Source organism: Lolium rigidum, chromosome 7, assembly GCF_022539505.1.
Source record: "Lolium rigidum isolate FL_2022 chromosome 7, APGP_CSIRO_Lrig_0.1, whole genome shotgun sequence".
In the NCBI taxonomy this organism is placed as follows: Eukaryota; Viridiplantae; Streptophyta; class Magnoliopsida; order Poales; family Poaceae; genus Lolium; species Lolium rigidum.
In genome coordinates this window covers 167,356,568-167,383,285 of record NC_061514.1, presented here as the reverse complement: position 1 = coordinate 167,383,285, position 26,718 = coordinate 167,356,568, and the positions used below count along the sequence as shown (strand labels likewise).

Here is a 26,718-nt window from a genome sequence, read left to right as displayed (position 1 = left end):
GAGCTGGGCAACTTCTTTCCCCCTTTCTAATTTTGTCTCGGCCTCGTCCTCCAAGGCTTTCTTCTCCGCCAACTCTTTGTTCCTCTTGAACTCGAGTGCTTGCCTACGAAGTTCACGTAAATAGTCGTCAGGCAGATTCTTCGCGGCTTGGGACGGTGTGTTCAAAAATGACTTAGCCCACTTCTTTTGCTCATCAGTAAAATACCGGCTTGGGCTCGCCCTCTCTTTTCTTCTTGCACTCCTCCTTCCATTTCTCATGCTTGAGCAGCCACGGCCGCTGCATTTTCCTCGACACTAAGTTCCCAAGGCCTCGGGATGAGAGGCTTCGATGATGGCTCTGGTATCTTTGTGGTTCTAGGTACATAAGGGTCCGGGTTAATAACCCGGGACTGCTTCTGCTTCTTCGCCGGAGGTGGATTGGGGGCGGTACCGGTGTCCGATCACCCGCCGGACGAGGATCGGGGGCGGCGTCGGCCGACGTGAATGAGGTGTATTAGGTGAAGCACCACCGCCACCGTCACCGCCACCGCCACCGTCACCGCCACCGCCACCGCCACCGTCACCACCACCGCCACCACCACCCCCGTACGGGGGTGGACTTGTTGGCGCCTCGCCCGGAAACTTGATAAATTTCTTCCGCCATAGAATGAATCGGCGCTTGACATCTCCAAGTCTTTTCACCCCTTCGGGTGTAGCAATGTCAATGTCCAGGTCCTCAAACCCTTGGACTATCTCCTCCACCGTCACACGAGCATAGCCATCTTGAATGGGGTTGTTGTGGTGGAGTGCTCCGAGTGGTAAAGCACTCGCCGATGGCTACCTTCATGGACATGTTCCCGATAGGATAATACAGATGACATGCTTTCATCTCCTTTATATCGTCCACGGGGTAGCGAGGAGGCTCCAGTGCAATAATTTAGACCACCAGAGGCTCCGGTGCAGTAATTTCTATCGTCGGTGCACCAGCCGGTGAGGCCTCCGTGGAAGCCACGCTGCTTCTTCTCCGCTGCTGGCTTCCGAGATCCATTGGATGATCTTCATGCTGCGCCCGAGCTGCCTCTCTTTCGGCTACTAGTACACTCACGGTTTTCTTCATCACATCCATTTCCGTTACCAACCGCGCCACAACATCTTTTTCCCGATCCATCTTTCTCTTACGGCTTCGTAACCGTACGGGTCATCGTTCGGGGGAACCCTATTTTCCACGGAATGGGCCCCATGCCTCGTACACGTCCTCCGTGTTCAGGATTCCCGAGGGCTTTTGTCAGGGCGTCGTTCTCTCTGTTGAACTTGATCTTCCCCACTTGAGCATCCCTCATTGCCTCAATAAGCTTTTGGGTGGGTGTAATTATTTTGCCCTGGTAAACACACTCCCCGTCTCCGGGTTCGAGCGTTCCCCCATGCCCGTACCACCAGCTTTTGGCCCTTGGGTCCCATCCCTCTGTACCTAGACGGATTCCTCGCGCCCTCAGCTCGTTCTCCATCTTCTCCCACCTAGGCTGCCAAAAGCGATACCCTCCTGGCCCCATTTTATGATTGTACTCCTTCTTGGCCGCATTTTCCTTATTTTTTTCGATAGTTCAAGGAACCGCTCCGATTTCTTTTGCTTCACAAATTCTGGCCAATCATGTTGCAGTTTCTCATATTGTCCTTTGAAATCCGGAGTCTTGCCCTGGTTGACAAAGTCATGGGCTAGATTTTGCTTGTATTTCCGAATGCGTTGGCCATCCTAGAAAGAGCGAACTCGTTTGACTAGCTTGCGCCTCTTCTTGTTTTCCGCAATCTTGTTACCCTCCTCATCGTATTTGCGGTATTCCGGAGGTAGAACGAAATGTTCCATAAGCTTGTTGAAGCAATCTTTTTTTCTCTCTTATCGACAAAAGTGAAACCAACACGTGCCTTCTTTGGCTCATTCCACTCTTGGCGGGTGATCGAGACGTTGTCTCTAACAACGGCTCCGCATTGGCTGACAAACTTGGTGGCGTTCTTGCTGGGCTCCAGCGGCCTGCCGGTTGCTTCGTCGACAACATCGATGGTGCATGTTTCTCCCGCTTTCATCGTCTTGGTTGCGCCACGCTTTGACGACGTACTCGATTTTTTCGACGATCCGGCCGAGGGCTAAAATAAGAAAGAGAGTCGCGCGCGTCAGTACACACACATTTATTCAAATCAGTTAGTTGTATCACCAGACGCTCAATATGTATATATATATACCTCGGCGCCGGAGGTGGTTGCTACTTCCAATTGAAGATCGTCGTTTATCGACGTTTCTTCGGCATCATCTTGCCGACGGCGCCCTTCATCTTCACACTCAAGGTTCAGCATAAGAAGAGATATCATCTTCTTCTTCTCCGGTCGGCACAAATGGAATATCGCCTTTTATGATGCCGAACATATGGTCTTCGGCGTCCGGATCATAGTTGTCCGTGAATCGGGTCAGCTCTATCGTCCGCCATATGTCAGTCCTGAAAACATGTAGTCAAAACAAATTAATTGTGTATATGCCAGCATTATCATATCTCTTCTACATATAAAGAGAGAGGGCGACGAGGGAGGCGAGAGGGGGGACGCAGTGATCGCGTGACCGAGAGAACGGTGGTGGTGGCGAAAGGGGGGACGCAGTGACCGCGTGACCGAGAGACCGGTGGCGGTGGCGAAAGGGGACGCAGTGACCGCGTGACCGAGAGACCGGTGTGGCGGTGACCGAGAGGGCGGTGGCGGTGCCGAGGACACATAACCTCATTTGTTTTATATATTTTTACATGATTGTTTTTGCATAGTTTATTACAAACTTGGACTCTTTCCCGATGTGATGGATAAAACAAGGACATGGTCCACTTAAATTAATCATTGTCTCCAAGTTTTAAATTGAATTGGTAAACTTAATCTGGTTAAGTTTATTTTGCGGGGATGTTGGAGGATAATGATGACGGCAACATAAGTGGTCGACAAAGAATAATATTTAGGCCTACAGTATATACACAATTTGATGTTCCAATAATCAAGCACATGCAAGTTGATTTTCTTTAACACAACAAATTAAATGAATATTTTAGATGTTTCATGATTCGTGAACAACACAAGTATCTTTAATTATGTTTTTGCTTGTACATGCGTGCAAAACACTAAAATGTCATGTATTTGAACATTTGTATTTATACCAAATTTTACAAGAGAGCTAAAGTTAGCACAAGAGAGTCCTTGTGTTAATTAAACAAATTTTACAATTTTACAATTTTAATTAAACAAATTTTACAATTATAGTTTACAATTTTAATTAACAAATTTGTGAGTTAATTAATAAAAACAAAAAAAACAAAAAATGGGGGCGCCGGCCGGCCACGGCCCCTGCGCGCTTCGTCTCTCCCTCATCTCTCGATCTCCTCTCTGTAACGCGCGCGGCCGCGCGCGTGGCCGGAGGCCGGCGGCGGGCCGGTGTGAGGGCGGCGCGCGCCGGCGACGGGCGAGGGCGGCGGCGGGCGCGGGCGACGGGTGATCGAGGGCGGCGCGCGCGGGCGACGGGTGATGAGGGCGGCGCGTCGGCGGCGGCGGGCGCGAGGGCGCGCGGCGTAGTACACCGCGCGGCGGGGCGAGAGAGGGCGGCGCGGGGAGCGGTGACGACGTACGGCGGCGGTGACGTACGGGGCGGGCGAAGGGCGACGGCGGCGAAGGCGAAGGCGACGGCGGCGAAGGCGCGCGACGAAGGGCGACGGCGGCAGTTCGATCGGCGCGCAGAGACGGAGTGGGCGAGGAAGAGGAGAATAGGCGCCGCCGCTCGTTTTTATAGGCGAGGGCCTTTAGTCGCGGTTGGGGTCACCAACCGCGACTAAAGGCTACCCTTTAGTCGCGGTTGGTGACCCCAACCGCGACTAAAGGCTTTTTTCGCCCCTTTTGCAGTTCCCGCGGAAAATGGCCTTTAGTCGCGGTTGGCCAGGCCAACCGCGACTAAAGGTATTTTTTCAAATTAGTTTTCTTTTTCAAATTAGTTTTCTTTTTCAAATTAGTTTTCTTTTTCAAATTACATATAATATATCAATAAATTCAGAAAAATAAAACTAATTCAATTCAAAAACTTAAAAATACAAATATTATATCAAAAAATTCAGAAAATTAAAACTAATTCATTTCTAAATGTTAAAAATACAAATAATGTATGAAAAAATTCAGGAAAATAAAACTAATTCATTTCTAAATCTTAAAAATACAAATAATATATCAAAAAAATCAGAAAAATAAAACTAATTCATTTCAATATGTTAAAAATACAAATAATAAATCAAAAAATTAAGAAAAATAAAACTAATTCATTTCAAAATCTGAAAAATACATATAATATATCAATAAATTCATAAAAATAAAACTAATTCAATTCAAAATTTTAAAAATACAAATATTATATCAAAAAATTCAGAAAATTAAAACTAATTCATTTCTAAATGTTAAAAATACAAATAATGTATGAAAAAATTCAGGAAAATAAAACTAATTCATTTCAATATGTTAAAAATACAAATAATATATCAAAAAATTAAGAAAAATAAAACTAATTCAATTCAAAATGTTTAAAATACATATAATATATCAAAAAATTCATAAAAATAAAACTAATTCAATTCAAAATTTTAAAAATACAAATTATCAAAGATTCATAAAAATAAAACTAATTCAATTCAAAAGTTCGTTGGCCCCCTCTTCCCTCCTCGTCTTCCCGCCATTTCTTCCCTGTCTTCCCGCCTCTTTCTTCCCGCCAATTGTTTCCCGCCAATTTCTTCCGGCCTCTTTCTTCCCGCCAATTTTTTCCCGCCAATTTCTTCCCGCCACTTTCTCCCCGCCTCTTTCTTCCCGCCTCCCTGTCTTCCCGCTCCCATTTTTCCCGCCATTTGTCACTACATATAGGTAGCCCGGCTTGGCCAGCATTATCATCTCTACAATCTCTCATCACTCTCTCATGGCTTCCACCGCACCCACTCTAACCTACCGGCGGGTGGAGGAGCTTTGCGCCTCGAACTACCCTTGCCCTCCGGGCTACCGCGTCCCCTGCCGGTCTCGGAGCCTAAGCGCGCGGCGGCGTGCCGGTCCCTCCCGTCCCTCGAGTGCTGCGCGTCGGGCGGCCATCACGAACCACTACTACCTCGACCTCACGCCGGAGCGGCGGATGAATCCCGCCGGCATCCGGATAACTCGAGCATACTTGGGACGCCTTCTTCATCAATCGGCGTGAGAGGGCGCTCGCCGGGTATGAGGAGGACGGTCTGCCTCCGGAAACTTCCACGAGGCCGGCCGTCGGCTATGGTGGTACGGCCGGACTCTGCGAGCGTCATGGACTACATCACGGCCGGCGATATCCCCCGCCTGCGCTACCCTCGGTTCGAGCCACGAGCGCCGCCCGACGACAGCGACGACGGCGAGCGACGACGACGCCGGCAACTTAGAAGGCGACGACTACCGGTACAACGGCGGCGGCTATGAAGACTACGAGTATGCATATTATACGCCTAGGCAGGAGTATGACTAAATCACTCCAAATTTCATGTATGCGGAGTATGACTTAGTCACTCCAAATTTCATGTATCATCGGTGCTATCTCGAGTCAATTGAATCATTCGAAAATGGACACCAAACACATCACGGGTAATATAATTCACATGATTCATTCAACAAAGTTTGGTACAATAAATTATTACACATCATTTCTTCCCTTGTGTCCCTGCTTGCTTACGATTGTGCGTATCCATGGAGCATCCTCATCATTTAACTTAATGCTTGGGTCAGTGTTCACTTTGAAGGGCGGAATTTCACCAAACATATTATAATCTTCCGACATGTACTGTCTTGTCCTCCACTCCCACGATGTTTCTTTTCCTCGAAAGAACAATGTGGCGCTTTGGATCATCGCATGATGTACTTGATCGTTTTCTTATCTTTCCGTTTCCTCGGTTTGCTACTCATGTCCTTCACATAGAAAACCTGAGCGACATCTTTCGCTAGGACGAATGGTTCGTCAAGGTAACCAAGATTGTTGAAATCCACCATTGTCATTCCGTATTGCTGGTCCACCTTTACCCCACCTCCTGTTAGCTTGAACCATTTGCACCGGAACAAAGGGACCCTAAAGGAGGGTCCATAGTCAAGTTCCCATATCTCCTCTATGTAACCATAATATGTGACCTTTTGCCCATTCTCGGTTGCTTGCATCAAAGCGGACACCACTTGTTTTGGTTGGTGCTCTTTTTATCTTGGGCGATCGTGTAAAATGTATTCCCATTTATCTCGTACCCTTGGAAAGTCGTTATAGTCGAAGATGGTGTCTTGGCCAACATGTACAGCTGATCTACAACCTTATTGTCACTCATTAAATGTTTTCTCAACCAAGCCGCCGAAAGTCTCCATGTGGGCCTTCCTAATCCGGGATTCGGGCTTCCCGGGGTTGTCCGAGCGTAAAATATTCTTGTGTTTCTCAAAGTACGGAGCCACCAAGCTGGAATTGGTCGGAAGCGTGTGGTGTGCTTCGGTCGGAGAATGGCCGTCCATACATATCATTGATTTCCTTCCGATCGTGCCTTTTCCACTTAGTCTCCCCTCGTGCCGCGATTGAGGAAGACCAATCGGCTTAAGGTCGGGAACAAAGTCAACACAAAACTCAATTACCTCCTCATTTCCATAGCCCTTGGCGATGCTTCCTTCCGGTCTAGCACGGTTACGAACATATTTCTTTAATACTCCCATGAACCTCTCGAAGGGGAACATATTGTGTAGAAATACGGGACCGAGAATGGAAATCTCATCGACTAGGTGAACCGGGAGGTGCGTCATAATATTGAAGAAGGATGGCGGGAACACCAACTCGAAGCCCGACAAGACATTGGATCACATCGTTGCTGTAACCGTGGTAGAACTTCTGGATTGATTACCTTCGAGAGATTGCATTGAGGAATGCACATAGCTTCACAATGGCTACTCGAACATTTTCCGGCGGAGCCCCTCAAAGCAATCGGAAGCAATTGCGTCATAATCACGTGGCGGTCGTGAGACTTCAGGTTTTGGAACTTTTTCTCCGCCATGTTTATTATTCCCTTTATATTGGACGAGAATCCCGACGGGACCTTCATACTTGCTCGGGCATTCAAAAAAGATGACCTTCTCTTCTTTGGTCGGGCGTAGGCTGGCACGACCTTGAAGCCGTTCCGGATGCGGGTCATCGGGGTCTTTCAAACTTTGCTTGGTCCTGCCGTGCTTCCTTTGTATCATTTGACTTCCCATACACGCCCAAGAAGCTTAGGATGTTCACGCAAATATTCTTCGTAACGTGCATCACGTCGATTGCGAGAGCGGACTTCTAGGACTTTCCAATATTCTAGCTCCCAGAATATAGATTTCTTCTTCCACATGGCTACGTGCCCGTCGGCTCCCTTCGGAACCGATTGTCCGCGAGGACCCTTTCCAAAGATGACTTTCAAACCCTTGACCATATCAAATACCTCAGCACCGAGTGTGTTCCGCAGGCTTCGGCTGGTGATCGCCTTGCCGTTGTAATGCTTGCCTTTCTTTCTTCTTCGGATGACCTTTCGGAAGAAATCGACGATGCCCAAGGTACACGTTCTTCTTACAATTTGGCAAATGTACACTTTCGGTCTCATGTAAGCGGTGCGTGCATGCATTGTATCCCTTATTTGACGAGTCCCGAAAGGTTACTAAGAGCAGGCCAATCGTTGATGGTTACGAAAAGCAACGCTCGTAGGTCAAATTCCTCTTCTTTGTGCTCATCCCACACACGGACACCAGGTCTGCCCCACAGATGTAAAAGCTCATCAACTAATGGCCTTAGGTACACATCGATATCGTTGCCGGGTTGCTTCGGACCTTGGATGAGCACTGGCATCATAATGAACTTCCGCTTCATGCACAACCAAGGAGGAAGGTTGTAGATGCATAGAGTCACGGGCCAGTGCTATGGTCGGAGCTCTGCTCGCCAAAAGGATTCATGCCATCCGTACTTAGACCAAATCTTATGTTCCTTGCGTCACTGCAAAATCTTTGAACTCTCTGTCGATCTTTCTCCATTGCGTTCCATCTGCGGGGTGTCTCAACTCCCCGTCCGACTTACGGTCCTCTTTGTGCCATCGCAACAACTTGGCATGCTCTTTGTTCTCGAACAGACGTTTCAACCGTGGTATTATAGGAGCATACCACATCACCTTGGCGGGAACCCTCTTCCGGGTTTCCGGCCCTCAACATCGTCACCGGGGTCATCGCCTCGATCTTATAACGCAATGCGGTGCATACCGGGCATTCATTCAAATTCTCGTATTCACCGCGGTAGAGGATGCGGTCGTTGATGCATGCATGTATCTTCGAGAACCTCTAAACCTAGAGGGCGAGACAACCTTCTTTGCTTCGTACGTAGTGGCGGGCAACTCGTTATTCTTTGGAAACATATTCTTCAACATTTTCAGCAAGTTTTCAAATGCCGAGTCGGCTACACCTGCTCGTGCCTTCCATCTCGAGCAAATCCGAGTGTGCAGCCCGAGCTTTTTCGGACCATCATCGCATCCGGGGTACAGCGCCTTCCTGTGATCCTCTAACATGCGATCCAAATTCTCCCTCTCTTTTTCGGTTTCGCAGCGTCTCCGTGCATCGGCAATGGTCCGACCAAGATCATCAACGGGATCATCACGTGCCTCTTCTTCACCTTCCCCTTCACCTTCCCCTTCACCTTTAGCATCCTCCATGAAAGTATCACCGAAATGAGCAAGATAGCTTTCATCATTGAAATCATCCCCTTCTTCATCTTCTTCCATTATAACCCCTCTTTCTCCATGCTTGGTCCAACAATTATAGCTTGGCATGAAACCGTGCCGAAGCAGGTGCATGTGAACATCTCTTGAGGAAGAGTAACCATTCTCGATTCTTACATTTAACACATGGACAGATAACAAAACCCCCCGCTTATTCGCATTGGCCACTACGAGGAAATCTTTCAAACCCGCACCGAACTCGCCGGAGAGTCGGTTACCGTACATCCATTGTCGATTCATCTGCATTATTATAATATAAAATATATAATTAACCATCATGCATTTGTTAAACTAACTAGCTACAAACAATATAAATTAAACAATGAACTACACACACATGCACATTTTATCAACGACACATCAAAGGTTCAAGTTGCTAACCGCGATCGAGGAGGAAAAAATAAATGAGAAAGCTCAAGTGTGGCTCCAACACTTCATATCATGTTTGTTTCATGCTCTTGGGGCATTTCATCAAACACCTTATGTGCATAAGAGGAACCAAAAGCAAACCTAACACCCACTTGTGAAGCTTGTGAAGAGAATGGCACCAAATGGCTAAGTGTTGGCTGCTGGGTGGGTATATATAGGGGAGGGGCTTTAGTCCCGGTTGGCCTGGCCAACCGCGACTAAAGCCCCCCACGTGCACCGGCTGGCCACCGAGCGCCACAGGCCCGGAGCCTTTGGTCGCGGTTCGCCTCCCGAACCGCGACTAAAGGTACCATTAGTCGCGGTTCCTGCAGCATCGCGACTTATGGGGCTCACCCGAAGCCTGTTTTTCCACCAGTGTCGTGGCATCCGTCTCTACGGCCGTCCGGGCGTACGGCGGTCGGATCGTCATCAGCCACGGCGCCGCGGCTCGGACTGCTATGACGCTGACGAGGCGGCTGGAGGACGAAGTGGCGGCGGAGCTGAGTTGGGCGGACGGCCTCCTGGGCGGCGGCGGCAACGACGGCATCAGCAACGAGGCCATTAAACTGCCGGACAAGCCGGCGTGCATAAAAGCATGCGCTGCCAAAAAGAAAGGAGAACCCTACACCCGGCCGTGCCAAAACATATACCAATGCCCGACGAGCCCAGCCGCCGTAATATGACGACCGGTCCACGGCGTTCGACATGCCATCCGATCGACCACCGGTGGAGGTAGCTAGCACGGTCAGGGGTAAGGTTTCGGTTGTGGACGGAAAAAACTCTTCGTCCCGTCCCGTCCCCGCGGGCGGCGTCGGGGCGACGCCCCCAAACCTCCCCGCCCAGGTCCGACCTCTCCTCCTCTCCCCTCCGCCGCTGTCGGCGCAGGCCGCCGGGAAAAGCCCGCGCGGTGCCGGCGGCGGCGGCCGTCCCTTACCCGCGCGCTTGGCTGGGAGGCGCGGGGCTCTCTGCGGCCAGCGGCGGTGCTTCCTGGTGGGCAAGGTGCCGGCGGCGGCGGCGCACCGCGGGTGGTGCTGCTCCGGGTGGTCTGGTGGCGGCGGGGCGGCAGGGAGGTTAGCGGCGGCGCGGCCCTGACCTAGATCTGGGCCTGTCTGGGCCCCATCTGGGCTTGGGCGGGCTAGATCTGGCATCCCGAGATCTGCTCCCGGCGGCTGGTGGAGCTTCTCCTGCTGAGGGTGGCTAGGATGGCGGCGCGTGGACTGCAGCGCGGCCATGGGAGCTTCACGAGCCCGGTGGGCTCGGCCGGGCCAGAGGGGCCTGGTTTGCTCCTGTAGCTGCGTCCGGTCTGTCACCGCAGCTGGCGGTGGAGGTTGCCCCCTCCCGCGTGGCTGCTGTCCAGGCTCTCCTCGGCTCGAGGTGTTTCAGTTCGGTTTCGTCGGTCTTCGTCAGTGGGTCACGGTGAGACGGCGCTGGTGGTTGCGTGACCGTGGTGGCGCGAGTTGGTGGGCGGCGAGGTTGGCGGAGCTTGACGGAGTGTCTGGGGCCGTGGGAATTTGGGGGACGGGAGAAATCCTTGTCGATGGCCGACACCGACGCGGTGACGCTCGCGGGCGCCACCATTCCTTCTTGAGGGGCGTCAGGGTTCCCCTTCCCACTTCCCTTCCGCATACCGGGGGAAACCCTAGGCTTGTCCGGGCAGCAGCGTCGTCATCGTCGCTCCCCTTCTTGAAGGTGCTGTCTTGGTATGCGGCGCTGCGGAGGGCTAAGCTCGTGGTGGGAATCTTCCGGAGGGCGCAGCGGTTGCGAATCATCAGCGTTTTCGTCGATCCGACTTTGTCATCCTTTCTTTCTTTTTTCTTCTTCTTTTGTTTTCTTTTGGGCTTTGATGTGCTGTTTGCCCCAGTGGTGGTCTCTACCTTGTATCAGTTCGTTGCTATATTAATATAGCGGGGCGAAAGCCTATTTCGAGCTAGCACGGTCAGGTGTATGTACAGCTTCTGGGATCCAGAATAAACGCGAGCAGAAGAGCACCTCACACCTAATTTGCTTTTGGAAATTATGTAACCCAGTTGTAGTTTTGGAAATGTCAGAGCCAGCTGCCTCCCCAAAACGGCCCCCAAAATGATTTGGGGTCCGCCGGATAAAATTTCGTTCCAAGCCGCGCCCCAAAACCTCCTTTCGTCCGGCGTGGCCCAATACGGTGCTCGGCGTTCCGAGCCCGTCCCCGCTCCACAGGGGACGCTCCAGGCACGCCGGATACAGCGAAATGCGAGGTGAGGAGACGCGGGCTCGACGCGTTAGCGGCACATTCAAGTTTAACCTAATCGTCGCCTACCTCGCGACGGAAGTTATTGACGCGCAGCGACGATGCAGTTTCCGTAGAGGCCCAGCGAAGCGTCTCGTCGCGCCTAGCTCTCCGTGCTGGCGTTAATGAGTGTCATCGCTCCCCCGCCTCCTTCCGGCCTATAAAAAGGTGTGCTCTCGCATCGTCCCTCACACACAAACCCTAGCGCCTCTCTCCCCAACCCTAGCCGCCACCATCTCAAAAGTCGACGCCATGGCTGGTAGTAGAGGCAGAGGCCAAGGCCAAGGTCGTGGTCGTGGTCGTGGCCACGGCAGAGCTGCACGGTCGTCGTCGTCTTCATCGTCGGACCTGCAGGAAGAGCACCAAGTGTTGTTCGAGTTCGTCGTCGTCCTCAAGGGTGACCCACTCTGCATCCAGAGGCTGCCGGACAAGTTCGTCGAGTTCGTCGCCGGTGGGAGGCTGGCTGCGACTGATGCCGGTGGCCGGTGGACGTGCTCTTCGACGGGCGCGGCAAGATGTACCTCCACGCCGGCTGGGAGAAGTTCGCGCGCTACCACGACCTCGAAGCCGGCTGCGTGCTCACATTATCCTACCTAGGCGACGCGGATATGAGCATCAAGGTTTCGACGACACGCGCTGTTGCCGGCACTACCACGGCGACGACGATGAGGAGAACGATTGAACACGTCGAGTGTTCTTTCTTCGCAGCGAAAATAGGCACGAAGATTTCTAGATGTTCTTCCTCGAAGGGACCAACAGGGCTATAATCACCAGCTGGATTTTTCGGTTTGGGTGATTGAGAGTGCGTGGGAGTGTTCTTTCTTGGCAGCGAACATACAAAATATGCGATGCCAACACTAGTTAGGTTTCCTCATTTTCTAATATTTTAACTATGTATTAGTTTGTGAAAACCATGTTCCAAAGTCCAAACTATGTTTTAGTTTGTGTAAACTATGTTTCCAATTATGTATTAGTTTGTGGAATGTTCCTTTTCTTATTGAAATAAAAATGCAAAAAAAAAGTCTTTTAATGTTAAAAAAGTTTAGGGGCGACGTTTGGAGGACGCGACTGGGGAGCGATGTTTGGAGGACGCGACCCAAAACGCGGCACAAACAAAACACACCCCAAACGCTCGATCCGGCGCCGTTTGAGGACTCGGCTAGAATATGCTCTCAATGGGATACTGTACTCTCGGAAGTAACAATGAGTACCTATGCTTGTACATTAATTAAGCTTATTTATTTCTATTCATTTAGCTTGTTGTTGCTGGTCTCTCTGAATGTGAAAACCCGAACTCGCCATTACAATTTTGCTCACGAACAGGCTTCGAAGCAGCCTGCTTTCCTACTACCTCTGATCTCTTTTAATCGACGCATAGATCACGTAAGACACGCTAGCGATCTTTACAACTTCACGTTGATTTAAACGGATCGGAGGGACTATGTGTTGCACCTGAGAGGAAGTAGAGGCTGTAATTTGCATCACCGCGGAAAATAAGAGCGGTAGTGATTTGAAATCAGTTTCCAGCAGCACAAGCGTGTACCTGCTCTGGCGCTTGTACGATGGATGGGCGAGTGTGGTTGTTTACTCGGCTGCTCGATAACAGTCCATGGTGAAACATTGTCTGCAAGCATTTCTCAATTATCTCGAATCAGGATTCTACGTGGATTCTACATATACACTTAGATTCAATCATTCAATTACAGTTGCTGTGTTTACAGATGAATCAATAATGATTATACAACTACAGGGATAAATAGTTAAGACAACTTCGCTAAAAAAAAGACAACAACTCAGGAACCTATAGCCTATCCAACATGTCCTGTATGGGGAGTCAGGCTGTCACACTACTATAGGTATCCAACATGCCCTGTGTGGGGACTGGGGAGCATGGTACTCCATTTTGCCAGACGGCCAGAGTCAGGTCAGAATATAACTTACGACACCCTCCTCCTGGTACTGCGCCTCACCGAGCTTGTGTCGATCAACCTTCTAACGGACGAAGGCTGTGGGGTGGACAGCCCCACCGATTCCGGGATGTCTAAGTCAGCATTCGCCACCGAGCCAGGCATTTCGTGATGCATCAGGTCGTGCATCGGCTGGATTTCGATTCTGACTTTCTCCACCTGAAAAAGAATTTGAAGTTGAGCTCCTTTTATAAAATGCAATTCCAAGCGGGCACCAGAAAAGTGTTTTCGGCGAAGCAAGGGCCAGCAAATTTGTCTGACTTCTACAAGACATGGGTGATCAACACGAGACTCTGACTTCTCTACTTGATGCTTCAGTCCACAACACTGCTATACTAATACTTGAATATGAATGAAACTTAGCAGCAAAACGAGTTTAGGGTTTTCTTTAGCAATACAGAAACAGTGGCTCTACAGGAAATCCTTCTTGTTGAGAACTACATTGAACAAATTGTAGGCTTCAAGAGATGAGCTGATATTGCTTCTATGCATTAAACCTCCAACCGTCGTGTAGGTCTATTCCAATATTTAATGCACTAGTATCATTGATTAGTACTACTCTTACAGTAGAACAAATCAGTATACCTTGTAACTGCATGCTTAGTGACAACACTTGACCAGATTGTGCACGGATAGTATGTTGGTTTTATGACTTGCACTATCTCCGTTCTAAGATAAGTGTCACAACTTTGTCTAGATGCAGATGTATCTAGACGTACTTTAATGTGTATCTAAAAAAAGATGTTACACTTATTTTGAAACGCATGGAGTGTGTTTTAGAGGTATCTGTATACCTCTTACTTATCTAATGCAAAACAAATGGAACTACCTTGTATGCTCTTTAGAGCAATAAAAAGAAGTGTGGCAAGCAGAAACAGTGGCTCTACAGGAAATCCTTCTTGCTGAGAACTACAGTGAACAAATTGTAGGCTTCAAGACTCAAGAGATGAGCTGCTATTGCTTCTACGCATTAAATCTCCATAGGAGGTGTAGGTCTATTCAATATTTAATGCACTAGTAGCATAGATTAGTACTACTCTTTCACTAGAACAAAGCAGTATACCTTGTAACTGCATGCTTATTTACTATATGTGACAACACTAGGCCAGATTGTGTGTTTTAGAAGTGTTATGATCATCTTGGAGGCTTGGACTGGTAGTTGTATACCTCTTATCTAATGCAGAACAATGGAGCTATTTTGTGTGCTCTTCAGAGCAATAAAAAGAAGTATGGCAAGCATACTGCAATTCTCCACTTTCTTTATGTGTCACATGCCACACACCCACACCTGGTTTAGTCTAGATGAACTTGGGGTCTAAGACCTCTGATATGGATTTTCTACCAAGATAAAAGATAAAATGAACTGCAAGTAAATGTAACTCTGCAAATTGCAAATGTTCACTTCAGAGCTGTTGCACCATACCAGCTCCTGGTGGAAAGGGTGAGAGCGAGCTTCAGTCAATCTTTTCTGCAGATCGATTTCTTTCTTACTTGCATACCCGGAGTTTTCCAGTTCATTTCCCCTCTCTTCTAATTCTCGATATAACTCTGAAATAAGACATCAGTTAACGTCAAACTTTCACAATTTGCAGTCGCGACATGCCATGCAAATGAAGAAATTAAATAACCAGCATATGGAAACGAAACCATAGTACGAGTGATAAATAAATCAATGTATCCTCATAGCATACCTGTAAATACTGATAAGATCCAGATTTGCGTTGGAATGTCATACAGTGTCTTCGCTAATGTGAACGATGACTTCAAGATCTCTTTGGCCTGACCAGTGTCATGCAGCTGAAGTGCTAATGTACCAAGTATTGTTAAATACTGAGAAACCAATTGGATGTTACCCAACTGTTGGTGTGCTATTTTCAAACCACTTGCAAGGCGAGTCCTACATTAGATAAAAACATTAATATTGACAGCATATCAACAAAATATTTGTTAGCTTCTGAAGAGTTCACTCGACACATAAAAGAGGACATGGCATGTAGCAGACACCCATGAGAAACAAATAATGCAGAAAATTAGCTAGCATGGAGATGCAACTTTTCCTTTTCAGGGCTTACATGTGCAAGACATTGCCATTTGCATTCGTTATACTCATTCACTAGTGACTAGCATAGTCCTTACCGTGCTTCTTGTGGATTCTGCTGTCTCATAAGTAAAAGCCCATAAACAAAAATGATACAGGTCTTCTCTCGCACACCAACAAATGAGTCCATTGTTCTGTAAGCAGGACCAATCAATTCTAGTGCCTAAACAATGAAAAGAGGTAAATCAATGTTTAGTCTTGTTAGACGGCTTGAGACAGAAATAAATAAACAAGTACACAAGATTGATACCTCTGAAGATGATTCCGCATCCCCCTTACAGATGTAGGAGACTGCTGCATAAACTTGGCACATAGATTGCATTGATTTGTTCTCTGTCAGCTGAAATCATTTCATTTACTTGATTAGAAAAAGCCAGGAAGGCTTGCAACAAAACATAAGCAGACTTAAATGGCCTAATATATCAAGATTTGTATCTTCCAAATGCATGCTCTTTAGATCACTGGTCACACGATGCACAGTTGGAGGTCCAGTGTGCAGATATTGATGTGTTTGGCAGCATACAGAGAGAAGACTAGGAAGTCATGGCAGAGAGGCGCTTATCCAAAGCAAAATATGGTGGAGTGGCATCCCGAGAGGAGGAAATACCTTTAATGCCTCAAGGAAGTGGAAAGCAGCCTCATCAAAGCAGCCAACAGAATGCGCATATTGTCCCCTTAGCATTTCAATTGTGCTTTCACTGCCTTGCAGAATCGTTGGGAAACGAGTCAACCAGTTTTTCATCTGCGCTAAAGCCTACAGGGAAAAAAAGGCAAATTAATAAGCGTTAGCTAAAGAACCAGAAGATATGTAGATTTGATATTTGGAAACAAACATATGTGTCCTAATTTATGGCCCTACACCAGACAAGATGTGCTTATATCAAAGGCTGTAATCTATATATATCAGCCCAGCGCATCATGAGATATATTGCCTGCAGCAGACAAATTGGAACGGATGATCTCATAAGTGATTTATTAAGCATGGTTGCAGCCTTAAGCAGTCTTCCAACATATTGGTAAAACATGAATATGTTGGTTGATTTACCTCCAGGGCTTCAACAAATTCTGATCTTGTGAGTTCTACAGCAACACTGTTTTCAAGAAACTGAAGCAAAAGCGTCAAGTACAGACCAGCCGTCCATATCGCGGAGTGTTCCAAATTTTCCTCTGCATAGCATCATAAACACTAGATAAGATTAAGGTAAAAGGAGGACAATACTGTAACAATTTAGTTCTCAATTGGTGAAGATAAGTTTTTTCTGTCAGGCACAAAAGATCTGAGGGAATTCTTTATATAACAGTGAGCAGGTCCCCCGGTCCCTGATCTGCCACTAAACAAAAGCATGTCTCTTATATGCTACTACTGTAGCAAAACCTTCTGGTCCATAACACAGTTGACCAAATTCCATCAGTCGAACCCTTATGGGACTGCACAAAGACCATTCTGCTACCACCATCTGTATTCTTCTTCCTTCTTATGAGTTACTTAACTGGGAGCAGAGCTATAGATGTACCGTTCCTAAACTCGTCTCCTTGCCTTCTTTTTCCACTTCACTCAAACAAACGAGCATGGAGAACGCAACAACCAATGGTTCTCGATGAGTTGATCATATGGTGATGGGTAAAAAAATTGGTCATCCAGGAATGGATCTCAGGATGTGTGGTACCAACTTCCGTGGAAGAGCATTAGAAAAAAATAGTCAGGTGGTTGTGCAGGAGACCACAATAAGAAACACTCTGAACAACAATAAGGAAAAGTCCAGTGGTGGTGACGAGGATTTAGCCTCGGATGAAGGAGCCGCTAAAGGCACTAGCATGATCACTTTGTCAAGGGAAATAATTTTAGTAAATGGTGGCACGAGATGAAAGGTGTGATGTAAATCTGCATGGGAAAACATGGGCGAGGTTGCATGGGCTGAAGTTGTATTAAAGCCACGTTGGTGATGGTGAAGACGTGATCATGGCAAGTATATCCGCCATGACACGTCAGCATGGACAGGCCTGGGGAGCTCCAGCTTGCCCTTCTTGATTGCTGGCAAGCGATTCTAGCTAGGCCAATGCTTAGGTGTCAGGAAAGAGAACTCGTGCAGGTATGTGGCGCCCGTGGCCATCAATTTGGGTGGTCTTGGTGCAATTGAGTGTGCAGTTATAGCGTGGTATGGATTTTGTGCTTCAACGGGAGCCTAGCAGAGCAAAGACAGAGCAAGAGTACGAGAGTGGAGGCAGAAGATTTGACAGAATAGCAGTATGCCAAAAACTGGTAAGGTTTTGTTACAGTGGTGGGCTGGTGGCATACAATGGAAAGGTCATTATTTATCGGCAGATGAAGGAAAATATTAATTGGGATATTGATTTTTGCATAGAATGAATTTGAAGCAAAGAAGCCCAATGGATTAAAGAAATGTCTGTATGAAGTAGTTGATGCTTTTATTCAAAATTAGTGGTATGACTGATATAGATGATCTATTTGGCAGTGGCAAATATTGAAATAAGATCTAGGGGTGTATATTTCCATTTTATTAAAATGAAACACAAGAAAGAACAATGAAATAAAAAGATAAGCGCGCGAGAAGGGGCTAAAAGTTCTCAATTAACCAACTTTGCATAGGATTGCTACACTGCTGCCCCAGCAGGACTATCTTCATTCTTCCATACCCAGCACACAGAACAAGAATCAATTGTGACAACTGGCAGGTTATATCATTTAACTCTGGCAATGACTCAACGCAGCTAAGAACGTTTTTAAATTGGAATTGAGGTTGTTCCTGAATGAAATGATTTTAAGAATTAACGCCATAATTTTGTAATGGTTGCTTAGAAGATCAAGGATGAAGGAGATAGATGGAAAGAAACAAGGTCTAGGACTGTGTTGTTTGAGCCACTGAAAGAGCAGTCTCCTAGTTGTGTTGTTTTCTGAAAAGATATGGAAAGCCTTTGCATAGTTGCTAGAAAAAAAGAGTTCATGTCACTTAGCCAGATGAAGTAAAAACATGTGTGGAAGCCAAGGACCATGCATCAGTGAGAGGTCTAGCATATGGTAGTACAGATGTAGCTATAACAAATGGTAACAGGTTTTCGTAGAAAATAATTGAAGTTCTTATATTTACCTGTCACGCCATCCACGATCCCAAGCTTCGATAGTTCCTCTGTAAAACAATGGTAATGCCCAGTAAGTACCACTAATTTTTACTTATAAATATACAAGTTTTTACATATTTTAGCTTTTACACACACATGATAAACATATCAGATCCTAAAGTAGATCATGTTTATAATATCCAAGATAAAAATGCATGTTCAAATAATGTGTGTAAAGCTACTATTAGCTTATGGATGTTGACATGCATCAATGCATATGCTTCCCATAGTTACTCAACAAACATTACATCCCAGTATCATAGTCAATGTACTCCCTTGCAATTTCCAGTGATGGACTGAAGTGTTCCAAGTTGCATGAATCATACCAGGACAACGAATGTGGTAGGCAGGGATTTATTGCGATTTTGGACATTGTGGTGCTGATCGGTTGAAAATAATCAAAATATACAAGATCACGCGGCTATATTTTCAAAAGGTCCTGACAAGCTCAGAGCTCTGTTGTCAAATGAATACGGTCAGCCCGTAAAAGGTACAACAAGATTTCCTTATTTTGTGGAGCACCTGTTTAATAAAACCTAATGGTGTAATTTTCTACGGCTGGGCTATACCACCACAATAGTACCTAGATCAGTCATTCTACAAAGTTACTAAATTTGTATTTAAAATAAATTCACATTCCCCACCCTCTTTGGTCTTTCCACTAACTACATCATGTATCTCAAACCCAGCATGTATCAACATGGCCGCTCCTATTTATACATGCCTATCCCTTTATGTTGAAGCGTTGACATAGCCACCTTCATCTGACATTAGTAGCAGTTAATTATATGAAATATTCAAATTAAAAAAAACATGCAAACACTCTGCACATAAACCCTAGGCGAGAATACAAATTTTAGCCCTCACTATATTAACCATTGGGCTCAATAAGCACATCCCACCTACAAGGCAAGATACACATCAGTACCCCTCAAGGACTATGACCTAGTAAAAATGGCTACTATTTCATACCCATGGTTGTAAATTAGCTGTGCCTACTGTCTTGAATCATACAACATGTCTAGTTAGCTAGAAGCATGTCATCCTTACACACAATACTTGAAAAAAGTTAGCATTGAGCAGAACATACCATGGATGATCTGCAGTCCTGACTGTATTCTCTTTCCACATTCCCTAAATATGCCTTTTGGGCGGCTGACCATTACGACCATGAGATCCACCAGCACAAACACGGCAGTCCGTGGGAGCCATTCCCCATGCATCGGCGGTGGCGCCAGCAGCAACTTATCCCCATAATCCAGCACATCATTCAATGCATCATAGCCGCACAACGCTCGCAGCTGGTCTTTCAGCTGCCCCTGCTTATGCAGCAGCGCCGCCCTCTCCCTCTCCTTCAACACGGGCTGTGCTAGCGATCTCTCCACCGCGCTAAGCTCAGTACCAAGCTCTTTAATACGCTGGCCCCTCTGCATCTCGCTCTTGACAGCCGTGTCCAGCCTCTCCACGTGCTTGGAGGCAGCCTTGTAGTCGCAGATCCTGAGCAGGTAGAAGGTCTGCAGCAGCTCCGTGTAGAAGAAGAGTCCAACCCAGTGCTCCTTCTGCATGGAATCGGCAGAGGACACATATAAAAAACACGAACTTTACATCCCGCTGCAACTGAAAGGGATGAAAATGAAGAAGGGTGAGTTTACCTCTTGGTCCGTGAGCGCATCCCAGAGGTCTGAGACGCGTGCAGCGGCATCCGCAACGGCGGTGCTGTCCTCCCAGCAGAGTAAATGGGCGTGGAGAGTGTTAGCAGCAAAGAAGAGGTCAAGCTGTGGGCTTTCGAGCTCGGTAGCGGCGGCGGCTCCCTCGGACAGGGCGGAGAGGGCGGACGCGGCGTCACCTTCGGCGGCGAACGCGGAGGCGAGCTGCGCCTGGAAGTTGCTGGTCCAGAGGAGGGACGGCTCGGCGGGGAGGAGGCCAGACGCGGATGCGGAGGCGAGGAGGGCGAGGCCGCGGCGGAGCACGTGCTTCTGCGACGGGACGGCGCCGAGGAGGCCGTAGACGTTGGCGAGGAGGGAGTGCGCGAGCAGCTTGAGCCGCGGCGGCGCGGAGGGGAGCGGGTTGAGGACGAGCAGCGCGCGCTCGAGGTGGGCCTTGGCGGTGGCGAGCCCCCTGGAGCGGGCGAGCAGCAGGCCGGCGAGGCGCAGGCGCGCGCGGGCCTCGGCGAGCGGGAGCAGCGAGGCGGCGTGCGCCGGGCTGAGCGCCGACTCCAGGCACGACGCCGCGGTGGAGAAGTCGCGGCGGCGCTCGGCCTCCTCCGCCAGCGCGAGGAGCCCGTCCGCCGCCGACATGGACGGCCCGGCGGCGGCCGACATGGCGGGAACGGGAGGGGTAACCTAGGGAGGGAAGGACATGGAGATTTGGGGATGGGGGAGTGGGAAGCGTCGGCTGGAAGGAGGAAGAAAGGGATCCCGCCGCCGCCGATTTCAACGCGCTCGTGTTTGTGTGTTGTGAACTTGCGCTCGGTCGCTGAAATGGTTCGGCTCTGCTTGTGCTGGCTGGAACACGCGACGCTGCTCTGTACTGGAACGGGATTTTTTTTTATACTAAGAGCATCTCCAGTCGCGTCCCCCAAACCGTCCCCCAAACCGCGCCGGATCGAGCGTTTGGGGGACGTGTTTCGTTCATGCCGCGTTTGGGGGACGTCGCTCCCCAGCCGCGTCCCCCAAACATTTAAAATAATTTTTCTGGCATTTTTATTTCAATTTCCACAAACTAATACATAATTTGGAACGTGGTTTACACGAAAACACAGTTTGGAACATGGTTTTCCACAAACTAATACATAGTTTGAACCATGGTGGACACAAATATAAAATATTGCAAAGAAACTAAACCTAACTAGGCCGTGCATCGAAGGTTTCGTGTGTTCGCTGCTAAGAAAGAACACTCGAGGGCACACCCGATCACCTAAACTGGAAAATCCAGCGGGAGGATGGTGCCCTTGTTGGTTCTACCGATGAGGCGAACAGGCGAGAAACCTCCGTGCACGTATTCGCTGCGAAGAAACAACACTCATTCGGTCGTCCTCCTCGTCGGTCGCTGTCGTCGTCCCTGTCGACGTGGTAGTCCCGGAGGCGGCGCCTCTCGTCGAAGACCTTGACGCTCATGTCCCCGTTGCCGAAGTAGGAGAACACGAGGATGAAGCCGGCTTGGAGGCCGTGGTGGCGCGCGAACTTCTCCCGGCCGATGTTGAAGTACATCTTGCCGCGCGCGTCGTAGATCGCCTTGACGATCCACCGGCAGTAGCCGCACGAATGCTCCCGCGGATGCATCGTGCGCGGGCGTACGCCGCCGACGTACTCGGCGAAGGAGTCCGGCAGCCTCCGGATGCCGCGCGGGTCGCCCTTGAGGACGTGGACGAACTCGAACAGGACGTCCGGCTCCACGTCCATCTCCGACGATGATGAAGGCGGCGGCGTGGAAGGCGACGGCGAGCGTTCAGCTATGCCGCGGCCACGACCACGACCACGGCCGCGGCCGCGAGGTCCGCCTCTACCAGACATAGCGTCGAGTCTTGTTGAGAGATGGTGGCGGCTAGGGTTTGGGAGAGAGGCGCTAGGGTTTGTGTGTGAGGGGGACGATGAGAGGCGCCCCTTTTTATAGGCCGGAGGGAGGCGGAGGAGCGGTGGCGCTCATTAACGCCGGCACGCGAGCTAGGCGCGACGGGACGCGTCGGCTGCGCCCTCTGCGGGAACCGCACCGTCGCTGCGCGCCAATAACTTCCGTCGCGAGGTAGGCGACGGTTAGGTTTAAATTAATTGTGCCGCTGACGGGTCGGCCCCGCCACTCCCCGCCTCGCTTTTCGCTGTGTCCGGCGTCCCCGGTGCGTCCCCTGTGGGATGGGGACGGGCTCGGGGCGCCGGACACCGAATGGGGGCGCGCCGGACAAAAAAGGGCTTTGGGGGACGCGGCTGGAACGCTTTTTTTGTCCGGCGCGCCCCAAATCCCTTTGGGGGACGGTTTGGGGGACGCGACTGGAGATGCTCTAATTCCTTATTTGACACTACATCTCCAAGAGACGCTGTAAAAGCCCCACGCGCCGGTTTACCGCGCGCGGGCGCTGCCGCGCTGCTCCAGCGGAGGCGGGAAAACGGCGCGCGTTAAAGTTTGCCGCCCGCGCGCTCTCGTGTTATCCCGCACCGGATATTTGTCGTGTGCGCTGCCACGCGCGCTATAAACACGCCACGCGCGAAAGCGGCCAACTACCATCCCTCCCACACGTCCGTCTCTCTCCCCGCCTCTCTCCCTCCCGCGCCGCTCCGCCTCCGGCCGTTCCGCCTCCACGCGACTCCGCCGTCGTCCCCTCCGCCTCCGCGCGAAGATGCCTCCGCGCCGCCGCCCCGCCTCCGGCTACCACGGCGTTCGGGCGCGGCCGAGCGGCCGATTCGACGCGGAAATCCGTTCCGGCGAGGAGCGGATCCGCCTCGGCACGTTCGACACGGCGCACGAGGCGGTGCGGGCGTACGACGCCGTCGCGTGGTGGCTGGGCCGCTCCCACCGCGCAATGAACTTCCACGATGTGTTCACGCGGGAGCAGGCGGAGATGCTCGCGCCGCCGCCGCCGGTGATCACGCGGGAGCAGCAGCGCCGACAACGGGAGCTGGAGCAGCGCCTTCTCATCGCCGAGCGCGACGAGGCGCTGCGCCTTGAATGGGCGCGCCGCTTCCCCGAGGACGTCGCCGCCACGGCGGCCTTCTACGCGCAGAAGGAGCAGAAGGAGGAGAAGAAGGCGGCGGCGAAGGCAAAGAAAAAAGCTAGCCGCGACAAGCGCCGCGCCGAGTCCGCGGCGAGGAAGGCGGCGAGGGCCGCGAAGGCGGCGAGGAAGGAGGAGCAAAAGAAGAACGGCGCAGGGTCGTCGACCATCGTCCTCTCCTCCTCCTCCTCCTTCGAGTGGACGACGACGCCGGTGTCGGAGACGACTCCGAACAGCTCGGACTTCGATTGGGAGTCGGACGAGTAGTTAGCAGTTCTATATGTCGCATTGTATCGTTGAACTTTTAAAATATATTCGTATTTTCGATCAAATTTTCATAGTTTGTTTGATTTAAATTTTCAAAAAACGGTCGGATTAGCAGTTTGTGCCGCGCGCTGTGCAAAATAGAGCCTCTGCCGGAGGTGCGTTTTTCGCACAGCAACGCGCGCTGCAAAATAGAACCTCTGCCGCGGGCAAATTCGCTAACGCGCGCTAGCGGTATACAGCACGCCGAATCGCCAGTTTACAACGCCAGATTTTACAACGCCTGTTGGAGATGGTCTAACGCGTGCTGTTCCAGCTAGGGTCCAGCGTGGCTAGCTCACTTGGAGAGGCGGACATGCGAGTCATGCATGGTCATCGACTTCAAAGCTAGCGGAGATTGCAGTGCACATGCACGTCAGCGTGGAGATAAGCTCCAAATTGTGTGCTTTCATGTTCCTGATCAGCTCCACATTTTGGTCGTCAAATTTTGGGACTAGGCCATGACTGGATTAGCTGTGTTCTGTGTGCTTTCATGCTGGAGTGTGCTTTAAAACAGCAAGGGGCAGCGGGCCAATGGGAAAGGGATACACGCCTCCCAATAAGTAGGGTTGAGAGCAGATTAAAAGAGAAAATTGAACGAAAAAACTCTAGGAACACAGGGTCACCATCTTGGAAAATAACAAGCAGCAGAACCTAACATTGTTGACGGGAAATTTACTTATTTTGGAGCCATGCGCTGGTGTAATTCTGGAGAACTAGGAGGTTTAGGCCAGGTGAAAGTCCTTTAGGTTGGTGGGTTGTTTGGATTTCAAGTTTATAATTGTTTTGCTAAATACGTATGCTTAAAATTTGGTATGTCTGTAACAACGCACGGGTATTGTCCTATCTCAGAATAATATAAGGTGATATACAAGATAAGGGTTTCACAAAAGAAAAATTAGAGGACACGATGTCTTAGAAATTCGATCAAATTAAGGTCCTTCTCTATACTTTTAAAATGCCTCAATAGTTCAGCAAAACGCCTCGAAATTTGTAGGCATTTTCATGTAAATGCCAGCAAAAGGAATTGCCGGCACTTAACTATCTGCATGTAATGATCATATTTTAACGGCAGTTGGAAAAAACGCCGGTAGTACTATGCATCGCCCGCACTTCTGGAGAAATGCCACAAAAAAACTGGAGGCATTTCGATAAAATGCCGGTAATACTAGGCATTGCCGACACTTTTGAAGAAATGACACAAAAAATACTGGCGGCATTTCGATAAAATGCCTGTAATAATAGACGTTGTCGGCACTTTCTGTAAAATGCCGATAAAGAGATGGATATTAGTGACACCGGTCAAAAAAATGCCGGAAAAAAGTACAAATGAAGGCATATTTTAAAAGTGCCGACAAGAAAGTGGCGGCAATTCTAGCACCTGACGTAGTTATTTGCGGCAGCGAGGCAATGTTCTTGTAGTATTTTCAAGCATTTTTTCCAGTTATGAGCTAGATTTATAAATGAGACGGGTGACAAGAAGGCTGGAAAAACATCACACACACAGGTTCGAGATATTTCAATGGGTGCGATGTTTTCACCACGTGGGTGGATGAAGGCTTTGCAAAACGATCGATTTGTTAATGTTATGGCGTGGAACATACCTTGGACTCGGTATGGTTTCATGTTAATATAGGGATAGAGTTTGTACAGGGTTTTATATTGTATCCGTACACAAGTTATACGGTATACAGAAAGGTATAAGGAAAACCTATACATATATCTAACCGCCTCCCTTAATCTAAACCTGTTGACAGGTTGAGATTACGCTTGAACTCAGCAAGTTTCTTGACTGGAATAGCCTTAGTAAAACCATCTGCCACTTGATCTTTTGTAGAAATAAACTGAATAGCCAACTGATTGTTTGCAACTCTTTCTCTGACAAAATGGAAGTCTTTCAATATGCTTGATACGAGCATGAAATACTGGATTCTAAGATAAATATGTGGCTCCTATGTTGTCACACCAAATACGTGGTTTTTGTCTCAATTTTACTCCAAGTTCAACAAGGAGAGCCTCAATCCAAATTAGCTCAGTCGTAGCATTAGCTAAGGCTTTATACTCAGCCTCAGTGCTAGATCTAGACACATTAGCCTGTTTCCTGGCACTCCATGACACCAGGTTTGGTCCAACAAAGATAGCAAAACCACCTGTTGACCGTCTGTCATCAACATCACCTGCCCAATCTGCATCAGAAAATCCACTAAGAAGAGTGGAGGAAGATGGTTTAAATGTAATACCAAGGTTTGTAGTCTCCTTGATATATCTAAGAATACGTTTTGCAGTTGTCCAATGATCTGTAGTTGGAGCATGAAGATACTGACAAATCTTGTTGACTGAGAAAGCCAAATCAGGACGTGTGAGTGTCAAGTATTGTAGAGCTCCAACTATACTTCTAAACTGTGTGCAGTCTTCGGAGCCAAGAGGTGTACCACTCTCAAGAGATAGTTGTTCAGAAGTAGACAAAGGTGTGGGAGCTGACTTACATTGACTCATGCCGACTTTTGCAAGCAATTCCAAAGCATATTTCTCTTGTGTCAAAATCAAAATATTGTTCACCCTTTTTACCTCAATGCCAAGAAAGAAGTGGAGATCACCTAGATCCTTTATTGCAAAGTTCACATTCAAATCTCTAAGAAGAGCAGATATAGCATAACTGGAAGAGCTTGTCACTATGATGTCATCAACATATACTAAAACAAATATAGTGATACCTGATTTCTGAAACAGAAATAATGAGGTGTCAGCCTTGGATGGTGTAAAACCAAGAGCACATAATTTCGAGCTCAATATGGAGTACCAAGCTCTAGGTGCTTGTTTCAGTCCATATAATGCCTTGTCAAGTCTGCAAACATGATGTGGTGCATGTGGATCCTCAAAACCAGGAGGTTGTTTCATATAGACCTCTTCTTTCAGAACACCATGAAGAAACACGTTCTTGACATCTAGCTGCCTAAGAATCCAACCTCGAGACACATCAATAGACAGAACATTTCTGATAGTGGCAATTTTAACTACTGGACTGAAAGTATCCTCATAATCAA

The 26,718-nt window shown here is 48.7% G+C and overlaps 1 protein-coding gene across 1 annotated transcript; it reads right to left on the bottom strand.

Annotated features, from left to right (window-relative positions):
• Positions 1 to 13,107: 13,107 nt before the first annotated feature.
• LOC124674513 (sister chromatid cohesion protein SCC4-like) lies at positions 13,108 to 21,143 on the bottom strand. The gene is made up of 10 exons (XM_047210557.1): positions 20,322 to 21,143; positions 19,760 to 20,228; positions 18,639 to 18,677; positions 16,577 to 16,698; positions 16,139 to 16,285; positions 15,782 to 15,871; positions 15,570 to 15,694; positions 15,125 to 15,330; positions 14,857 to 14,981; positions 13,108 to 13,592 (listed from the first exon to the last, which is right to left on the bottom strand). The coding sequence occupies exons 1-10, from the start codon at positions 20,988 to 20,990 to the stop codon at positions 13,404 to 13,406; spliced, it is 2,181 nt and encodes a 726-aa protein (XP_047066513.1). The 5' UTR covers positions 20,991 to 21,143; the 3' UTR covers positions 13,108 to 13,403.
• Positions 21,144 to 26,718: the final 5,575 nt, after the last annotated feature.